At 36.3% G+C, this 10,731-nt stretch overlaps 1 protein-coding gene across 1 annotated transcript; it reads right to left on the bottom strand.

The window, feature by feature from the left end:
* Positions 1-4,905: 4,905 nt before the first annotated feature.
* Positions 4,906-9,388, bottom strand: LOC116032131 (calmodulin-binding receptor kinase CaMRLK). The gene is made up of 2 exons (XM_031274551.1): positions 7,819-9,388; positions 4,906-6,315 (listed from the first exon to the last, which is right to left on the bottom strand). Exons 1-2 carry the CDS (start codon positions 9,161-9,163, stop codon positions 5,687-5,689), a joined length of 1,974 nt encoding a protein of 657 aa, XP_031130411.1. The 5' UTR covers positions 9,164-9,388; the 3' UTR covers positions 4,906-5,686.
* Positions 9,389-10,731: the final 1,343 nt, after the last annotated feature.

The raw sequence follows: 10,731 nt of genomic DNA, 5'->3' as shown, positions 1-10,731 counted from the left end.
GTGACTTCTAATTCAACAAAAATTGGGATGGAGCCTTCGTACGTGCCTATAAAATACATATTCAAGATCTCAAACTCTTGCAAATCCTTGACATCCGAGTTACTTCAGGAAATTATTCTCTGTTTTCTGTTTCTTAATTTTTCAGTTTCCATTCTATGTTTTCTATTTTTTTGTTTTTTTGTTTAGAAAATTTATTTACTGACAACACTCATTTTTTAAAATTTATTTTTATAGACTAATGTTATAAAATTAACACAAGTTTAATTGCGGGTGATACTTAGACCTTATTATATTTTAAAAAATAGAATATATTTAGTTTAAATGGAATAAATATAAATTTTATTTTAAGTCTATTATGTCATACATGTAAGACTTTTACATCTGATATCCGAATTAAATTTATATTCGTATATAACATAACTAAAAATATCATAACGAATAACCTATTAAGTTCACCATTTGAAATAATATAATGAAATATTTAATTTGTGTGATATTGTTAATGGGTTTACTTTTTTGTACTAATTAACATTTTCCATAGATCGGAGCAAGTGTGGAGCACAAGATGGTATGGGCGTTCAGTATTATCATCTCCAGAAGTAGCAGCAGCGCACCACACCAATATTATAGCGCCGCAGCACTAAAAGGTTATGGTCTTCACCACTATCTTCACAAGCAGTGACAGTGCAGCTTTTATTGCCGGCCGGTTTAACAACATTATTCCTGATCAAATACTATGACATGTTTGGTAAATGGTTGTTAGGTGATAGCTGTTAGCTGATTGGGTTAAAATGTATGATTAATTGATAACATTAGCTGATTGTAGAAAGGTGTTTGGTGATAGTTGTTAGCTGATAGCTGTTTGGTATAATTTCTTTTATCAAAACGCTAATTGAAAAAGTTGCTTTGAGTAGCCTTTTGAATTTTAACATTTTAGAGTTACAAAAAACTTATTAACCAAACACTTATATTAATTTTTTTAACTAAATCAAACAACTAATAATGGTCAAAATTGACTGATAGGCTAATTATTTACCAAACATGGCTTACATATTTCATACATTATGAGCCTACCTAGCTAGCTATTTTGCGATCCTAAAGTGTATGTTTGTTTTTCCTTAAAGGTTGTCAGGGCTTGACAAAACATCTGGGAGCTAGGATGTAAATCATGTGGTAACTCAGCTGAATACAGAGGTTAGACCTTGTTTACTGCGCACAAGGAGCCCACTCACTTTGAGAGGTAACTCAGCTGAACACAGAGGTTAGACCTTGTTTACTGCGCACAAGGAGCCCACTCACTTTGAGAGGTTGCTCACACTCTATCGCTGGTTAGATTCGATCTCTAGTCTTTCTTCCCAAACTTCACTACTATATATGACTAACTGAGCTGTCAATGTGGGCACTTAAAGTGTATGTCGTTTGTAAATGTTGATGCTAATAGTACTAAACAATAAAACAACCATGCATATGCTGCCAAAGACCTTGTGGTCTAGTGGCACCAGATATACACTCCCACATGGAAGGAAGTGGGTTCGAAGCCTCAGTGGAGGCGACTGTTCACTCTTGTACTTCAGTAGGTTGAGAAAGTAGTTAATCCATTCTAATTCTACGTGCAAGACTCACTCCCTCTTTGGACAATCGGGTCTTACTCTAAATAGCTTTCACTTTAGTCTTTTCTTTATTTGGACAGTCAAAATCTTAACTCTACCATAAAAATTAACTCGATCAAGAGTGAAAGTCAATTTAGTCCAAACTTAGTAAGTATCAATCCGCAATCTCAATTTACATATATTTGGCAACAATGTGAGCAAGATGTGCATTTGGCAACTACGTGAGCATATGTGTGGATTATAGTAAAACCTCAAAGTCTCTAACCATTATCCAAGAGTGTGCATTGAGTAAACTCACTATTGCTATCAGCCTATAATAGGAAGGCTTGATCGAGGTGTTGACAAAAATCAGACTCGTGACCATCTGATATGAGAATCATGTTTCACCCACCCAATTCGTTACTCCTTTCAGGACCTCAAAAACCAACATATATATATATATATATATATATATATATATATATATATATATATATATTGAAAAAAATCAGGAATTTATTAATAGAAGAAATGTTGAATACAGTAAGGAATAGAAGACAGTTAATTAAGTGGTATGGATCAGCCTGATAATCTACCACCCTAGCAATGATGCATGTGGGCAAGTACATTCGCTATCTATGAGTATGTCAAAAGAACACGTATAGTAACAAAGTGCCTAACAAGTAAACAACGACTCACGATAATGTAACCTGTGTAAGAACGATCCGGAGTAGTCAAATTCAAGAGGGGGCAAATATATTTAACAACACAGAATTTGATTTTTGTAACAGTGCATGTGACTAATAACGTGTTGGGGAAAAAGAGGGGATGGAGGGAGAGGAAGAAATTAAACAGTGTTGAGAGGGATAAGATGGAAGATCAACACGGTTTTAAAAATCAGCAACAGAATCCCATGTCGCATATATGATGAATTTCCCACACGGCACGATTCATATGATATGATATGATAGATGTTCTTCAATTCATCTTTCAATTCCACCATGATTCCTTTGTTTTTACTCGCCATGCATTCTTCAATTCCCAGTCAACCGTCGCTGTCTTGTTTACGTTTGCTTTCCACTCACAAACTCTTTGCCACTCAAAATCCTCTTCCACTTTTGTTCTCTCTGTAGCTCTCGCAGTTATGGACCACATGCACAGTACAACAATTATATATTTTATTACACATAATCCCCTAAATAAACCAACTACTTTTGAACACCATTTAGGTCCACGCCTTATAATTAGAATATACATATATATTTGTGAAAGATTTAATCGTTTGATCGAGTCCAATGTAATTATTTCCACACTTAACGACACAAGTTGACAGTTGTCGGTCCACGCATTTGAAACTTCAATTCTTGCATGCCCTTGAAACTTCAATTCTATCATGCGCTGGTGTTTATTATTTATGTTAATTGGGACACTGATTAAGATCCTGTTCATGTATTTGTACAAAAATGTAAGGCAAAAACTTGTTTGAGAGACTGGTCGGGTCAATATAAAATTTAATACTTATATTAGTAAATGTAATATTAAATTATGAATAAAATGTTTATCATTTATATTAGAAAATGCGTAATATATACTTTAACATTTTGATTAAAAAAGTAATTAAAATGTAAAAGTATTATGTTTGTCCTCAAAAGTATTCGTTTTTCAAGTAATAAACACTTTACTCATAATTAGTATTGCATTTGCTAGTATTACATTTGCATATTAACATGACCCGACCGTCTCATGAATAAGGATTTGTGAGACTGTCTCACACAAGTCTGACCCAAAATGTAATATTAATGAACTGAAAGTGGTAGTCGGGTGATTGGTAGAGCATGACTTTTGTACTTAAAAGTCACGAGTATAATTATTGCTAGTATCCTCCCAAGGTGGTAGAGCTTATAACTTATTTCAAACTATAAATAAGTTATAAGCTCCATTTGATAAAACATGAGAAGTTTAAAATAATAGTTTATTTTGAAATACGTTACTCTAAATAACGTTTCAAAATTTAAAAAAAAAAAAAAAAAAAAAAAGAAAAAGCTAGTAGCTACTAGCTTTTTAAGCTAGTTATATATGCCAATCGGCATAGCCTAATTAAACTTGTCACATATGATCTTTCTAATTAATGTGGTAGAGTTTACCTCTTATGAGGTTTACCGTTTACCCATCCAAATTTTGGAAGAGTGAATAACATTACTCTAGAGGTGTTGTTGAGGTCAATAACTCAAATAGTTGGTAAACAAATTGTTAATGCAACTATACTACAACAAATTAAAATTAATGTTTGTCTACTATAAATGTTCGAATTTAACCTCCTCAGCTCCTATCCTCAAAAAAAAAAAAAAAAAAAACCTCCTCAGCTCCTACTTAAAGTGCAGATAGATTATTGGTACTCATTTTATTTATTTATTTATTTATTTTTATGTTCAATCACACACAACTGGTGATGATTTGAGAGATGTGTAAAGAAGATGAAAGTGTAAAGTGACAGGGGTAGAGCATTAAAAGTGAGAAGACAACTAAATTAAAGCCTTAAAAGGACCTTCTATTGCAGACACTTGGTTTGGCCTTTTCCCCTTTATTCAAGGACTAGATAGATTCATGCTTTGATCCTAATTAAGCATGCATCATCTTCCCCACAATCAGCATTGGAGTGTGAAATGGATGTATAAAAGTTTGTATTGAACAAAACCACCAAAAGAGTGACCCAAACAGTAAAAAGGAACAAACAATAATTCAATAACCAAACAATTAAAACCACTTTACTTTGCTCAATAAACTTATACCCAAACTATAGCAACAATACCCACACTCATGATATGAGATCCTACCCAATCCATATTTGAATTTTTTATTAATGAGTGTGGTAAATCGTCGTCTAACAATAATATACACGACTCAACTCATCATATGAGATTCATACCTGAATCTCAATCAATTGAGACTAGAAGTCTCAAATGCTTACTTATTTGACTAATGAATGTGTCAGGTTTACGAACAACATATAAACTCTACATCTATATGATATTGTTGCTTCTATATTGATATTTGTTCTTCACCCAAACTATCGATATCATAGCTTGAGGTATTATCCACACATACATATTAACCTTATATATTTTTCTTTAACTTGCAAAAAAATTGACTTGGATTTACCATCTCAACATACTGCGTTAATAATCATTGATGGAAACTAGAATTTGCTATATATTATGCCAATCAATTTGTAATGAAGACCAAGTAAATTATGTGCTGATGAGTTGAACCATGGCCTACAAACTTAACTATACTATACTACAAAGTACAAACTAAATTGAATGAAATTATGGAATATTATCAAAGGCATCCCATATGGGTTTGGTGGCAACCAATTCAAGAACTACAAAAAGCACAAGAATATAGTATACAAAAGATGGTCCCCATACATATGATCCCAAATCACTTCCCCAAAGATTGTTCTAAACCACTGCAACAGATTGATTACCCTTCCTTTTGTCCTCTTTGGCACAATACATATAAGTTGAAGGGAATAAAGCAGCAAATGAAAGAGATAAAGCCTAAAGAACAACCAACCAAAGAAAGAAATAAATTAAAGAGGGGAAAAGTGAAAAGAAAAGAAAATTAAAGGGGGTTGGTTGATAATGCTATGCTCCTCATAAGAGACAACCAATAAGTGGAATTCTCAGTCCTCTGCCAAACCCTTACCTTACCCACATAATTCTGTCTACCTACTACTTCACTCCCTCATCTTTTTTTTTTTTTTTTTTTCCTTTCAAATATAGGATTTAATTTACACCCAAAAAAACCTTTAAAAAAAATATTAAAAAGAATAAAAGGGTAAAGGGCAGCTAAGTACTAGTGAGAGAAAAATCAGTCTTCTCAATTCTTCTCACTATTGCAATTTTGTTACGGCGTGTTTGGCGTCGACTTTGTGAGATCACGTGAGGCGCACGTGAGCGTGGGGGTGGAAGTATTAAGCATATGGCTTTTGTTGACGTTGGTTTGCCTTTGTCCCAATTACAGTACAGTGATGTAATCGAATCTCCGTGACGGTCACGCGCCACCAGCTGCGCGTGGGGATCGTAGTGGGTTTATTATACCTCCGTCGCTGTCGGATGTATGTCTTTAAGCAAGCCCAACACTTGTTGCATCGTGGGCCTTTTGGCGGCGGCCTCCGCCGTACACAAATACCCAACTCGGAGGCACTCAACCATCTCACTCACTGAGTCGTCCGCGAGTTGCAGCCTCGAGTCGATGGCGTCGCCGCCGCGGCCCTCCTTGACGAGCCGCCGGACCCACTTCACAATCTCCGCCGTCCCGGGTTGACCCGTCAACAACTCCACCAACACAACGCCGAAGTTATACACGTCTGACTCGGCGGACGACGAGTCAACTCGGTCGGGACTCAGTCCGAAATCCGCTATACGCGGCTCGAAATCCTCGGCCAAGAGAATGTTGGAGGGCACCAAGTGGCCGTGCACCGCCGGCTTGGACTGGCCGTGGTGGAGGTAAGCGAGGCCGCGGGCTATCCCCACCGCGATGCGGTGGCGCGTGTGCCACTCTATTTTCTCCGGAGACGTGATAATTGACCCACCGCCGTTCTGCAGCTCCCACGTGTCGGTGCTCCAATCCTCCACGTTCCGGGGACCGGCCGGCAGCTCATGCAGCCACCGGTGCAAGTCGCCGTTGGCCATGAATTCGTACAACACCAGCTTCTCTTTACCTGCATGAAATGCAACGCAATTATTGACAAAAGGCTTTCAATATCAAATCCCCCATTGAATTTCATGTCTCTTATGTCGTCACTTTCAACCCCAATTTTCACAAATTCAATGCTTCATTAAATTCGAAACTTAACTCAACTCAACTGTACTCCTAAGTGGTCCATCCATGATTCAAAAACATTAACATCATCTATTAACTCACGCCACGTTATGATAATCATAACAGATAACCCGACAAATTACCATAAAAATCAAAACATTAAAACATAAAACATAGATTTTTTTCCCCAACCAATAGAGGTGTTTACAATCCAGCAAGGAGATTAGTTACTTTGACCGAAAGTGAAAACCCTGGGTTATCCCCAACAAAAGAACTACTACGTGCCACTTGAAATACATTCTACAATTTATCTCTTTCGTCAATTCTGAGACAAAAACCTAAGATTGAAATGCAATCCTAGCCCTAAACAGCATTTAAAAACACCCATATTTTAGGAAATTGTGCCTAAACACTTTATAGACTTTCCTGATTAACAAAGTAGTAAAAGTTTTGCCACGGACCGTGTGGTCCAGTGGCATTCAACCCTTCCCTCAATACTGACTCTTGTGTTTCAATAGGTTGAGAAAGTAGTTATGAACAAGATACTGCATTGTAATAGAGTTAGTAGTATTCAAAAGTAGTACAAGTTTTGGTTATTACTAGGCTACTAGCCTCTACATTGTTTGAAAATATTTTTTTGAGAAATTTAAGGCCAAATATTTGAAAAAATCGGAGTTTGAATCTAGTATTTGTACTAGTGTAGCAGAGTACTAGCAGGCTATGGAGGTAATTGAGAACATATTAATTGCTAGATGTGTTGGATTGTTGTCTTCATTGCTGTTTCAGAGTGTCACTATATCTAACACGTGAACCCATTCATTACGCCCAGGTCAACAATTCAAACACAAAGATAGAAACAACAGTAAAAACAAAACATGATTCAGAGTCAGACTTGCGTGTTCTCTTATATGGGACGAACGTAATTAATTGCAGTAAGGAAAAAAAATCTATATCTTGTCATGTTAAGATTTCCTGCAAATTAACCACCAGATTTCAAGTTCAATTCGACTGAATCAATCTATTAAACGTTTTTATTTGAATCAATCAATTATGGACAATCTAAACTGATTTATTTAGTCTTTGCCCGTTAGAATTATGAGTCTGATTTTACTCAATGTACACTCTTTTCCCAAAAGATTAAATCACGAACCCTAAGAACTCCACATACTCGAGCCCCAATAGAGTATGTGCAAGGAGATAAATCACAATAAGGCTCAACAAACAGGGCAAAATGCCTGAATGTATAAGAGATATGTCCACTTTGACATATTCCGCACACTGTCGTTATCGAATTTAGAATCTTAATTTGTTCTCCTAAATACTGTTTACCGAATCGGTAAGTTAAGACAGTGCACACTCTTGAGTAATGATTGCCGAGGTTTTAGGAGAGGGAAAAACATACCTGCAATGCAGAAGCCAGAAATGGGCAAGAGGTTAGGGTGTTTGAATCTCGACAAGTCTTCAAACATGGCTGTGGCGCCTTCATGGGAGAGGTGTCTGGCATGCTCGAGGACCTTGATTGCCACGTGGAGCTCACCTGGCAGTACGGCTCTGTAAACGGGCCCACACCTCCCTTCCGCCAGGAGGGATTCCTTCCCGAAGTGTGACGTGGCGGCTATGAGGTCTTTGAAGCTCAGGTTCAGCAACGGCTTCTCGAACATCACGACCGGCGCCGAGGTTGGTTCTTTAATGTCGGCCACCCATGACGCCCCGGACTCCGTCTCGAACGCGAACGGCCCAGATTTTTCCAGCTTAAAGGGTAGCTGAATCGGCTTCGAAATCAGCCATTTGTTCTTCTTTCTCCTCTGTTTTCTCTTCATGTACACGCAAATCGAAGCCGCAATTATGATGACCAGAAACACTGATGATGCTATTACTGCGGCTATGATCAAAATCTTGGATTTGGGCTTGGATTTGGGCGCCGATTTCTTGATTGGGGAAGGAATTGATTTGTGGGAGTTGAAATGGCCAGCGTGAATAAACGCAGAGTGGCTAAATTTCTGCAGATTTTCCCTATCTAAATGCCCGGTGAAGTTATTGAACGAGATATTCAAGAACTTTAGGCCGGAAAGAGGGGGAAAATCGGCGGGGAAATTGCCGTTCAAGTGATTATCAGAAACGTCCAAAGACCTTAAAGACTTGATTTTGGAAATGGGTTTTAAATTCCCGGAAATATTGCAGCCAGAAATGCTCAAAGACTCGAGCTTGGTCATGTTGGAAAACCAAAACGGGAGAATCTTGAGATCATTGTGGGAAAGATCAAGGCTGGTGAGATTCTGGAGATTATAGAGAATCCCCAGATTCTTAAACCTGTTGAAAGAAACATTAATCTTCCGAACAGCCGATCGCCGGTGAGCTGCAAACACTGGTTTAGAACTTTCCGGGACTCCAATGGCGCCGCCGAGATAATTCCGGGAGAGATTAATTTCAACTAGGGAGGAATTAAACCAAACCCACGCCGGAACATAGCCCTTCAAGGAATTATTGGAGAGATCTAAGGTGCGAAGACGAGTCAAATTCCTCAAAAACTTCCACGAGATAGCGCCGGTGAGATTTCTGGAAGAAATCCTAATCTCAGAAACCGAACAGTTTGGCTCCGAAGCTATAAACTCAGAGAGATTAAACCCCACGACGGAGCTGAAGGCCCTGGCAACAAGAACACGGTCGGAGGATTTGCCGCAGGCGGATTCTGCCGGAGAAAAAACGGAGATTATAAGCACGAAAACGAAAACAAATTTCATTATCATTGTTTTGAGTTGAAGGTTTTGTTCAACTCTTGGAGATTGAAGCTTTTCTTCTTCTCATAAGGGTGGAAAGAGAGAGAGAAATAGGGAAGTTTTGGGTGTTAAGGAACCATGGGCGAGTTATAAGGTGCTGGGAAATGGCGGAGGAGAAACCAGAGAAGGCTATATAGCCGCCATAGAGAGCGGGGAACAAGAAAACCTTTGGGAGTTTGGATTGCAATTTTCATTAATTAATAAATCATTGAGAATTAATGCTCTATTTGGTATTTAGGACTTTAGGTACAACTAATAAAGAAAAATTAGAAACTCACAAAGTGTGTACGAGATAATGACGCGTCTCTCCCAACTTATTCAGGTTATGACTTAATTAGTTTATGAATGTAAAATTACACTCAATGGTGTAGAATCGAATCTTGACTATCATAGCGTGAGAGTTCACTCTCTCGTGAGGTGTGACTCCTTGTAAACATCATACACTAATTATTTCACCTAAGAGGGTGTTCAGTCACTATAGCTTAATTTCTCCATAGTTTCTACAGAGCTAAGGTGAGGACACCCGAGTAAAGAATTTCATTGTTTGCACTCAAAGTTAAGAAGAAGTCCTGAATCTTAGTGGAGTGATTGGAAAAATCTGTGATTAGACAAAAAAAAAAACTATAAATTGAAATACCTAAATTATTTTATTTTATATGACTTTAGACATATGTTATTGTTTTTTTCTTTTTTTGAGTACTTGTTTTTCTTATTTATTAACTATAGGAATTGGTCAATTTATATGAGTTAATAAGTTGTTTTGTAGATACCAATTTTAAGAATAGGTGGATATATCATTTTCTCCTTTTGCCTTTTGAAAGCAAATAGCTTTTGAACTTTTTAACTTTTATATATTATAATGGTAACATAGGAAAATAGAGTTTGTGCAGATTTTATAATATATAATTTTATTTTTATTATTATATACATTTTTATCAATTTATGAGTAAATTAAATAATATTGAAAATAACAATGTTTTCTTTTCCACCATGAGAGGGTGCAATTAGAGAATTCTTTTAGTAGAGAAAAATATAATATTTAAAAAAAAAAACAAACAAACAAAAGTAGCTAGACAACATGTTGGTGCACACTTAAAGTGCAAGTAAGTCTTTTTTTTTTTTTTTTTAAGGATGGATGAGGTATTCAATTTGGTGTTACCCAATGTTATGTTTACATAATAAAAGATATATATATGTGATGTTAGAATTTAAACTTATTATTAAAAAAAAAAAACGAAAAGACTGTAACTTAGCATTGAGTAATATACCAAATCTTATTATAAGAAATGAATACAAATAACATTAATACAGAGTAATGCTTATAAATTACAATACTTTATATAGGATATAATTATATTATTGACTAGATAAGCTTTAATAAATGTATTGATTGGATGGTAATACATGGAGAGAGCTTACATTCTAAGCTCTCTATTATGAATAATCTGTATGGTTTTCACCCTTAATTAGCTTTGTTATCGCAGTCATGTATCTTTGATTTATATTATTATTATTATTCAATAATAATATTAATAATA

This window comes from Ipomoea triloba, chromosome 10, assembly GCF_003576645.1.
Source record: "Ipomoea triloba cultivar NCNSP0323 chromosome 10, ASM357664v1".
NCBI classification, from domain to species: Eukaryota; Viridiplantae; Streptophyta; class Magnoliopsida; order Solanales; family Convolvulaceae; genus Ipomoea; species Ipomoea triloba.
The sequence above is the reverse complement of the archived record's forward strand: the minus strand, read 5'-3'. Positions and strand labels throughout refer to the sequence as shown.

What these genes read in the sequence shown, in the direction of transcription:
- LOC116032131 (XM_031274551.1), bottom strand. Translation starts at nt 9,163, where the DNA reads ATGATAATGAAATTTGTTTTCGTTTTCGTGCTTATAATCTCCGTTTTT. An exon ending in TTCTGGCTTCTGCATTGCAG is followed by an intron (nt 6,316 to 7,818) that starts GTATGTTTTTCC and finishes CATTTCATGCAG; the next exon opens with GTAAAGAGAAGCTGGTGTTG.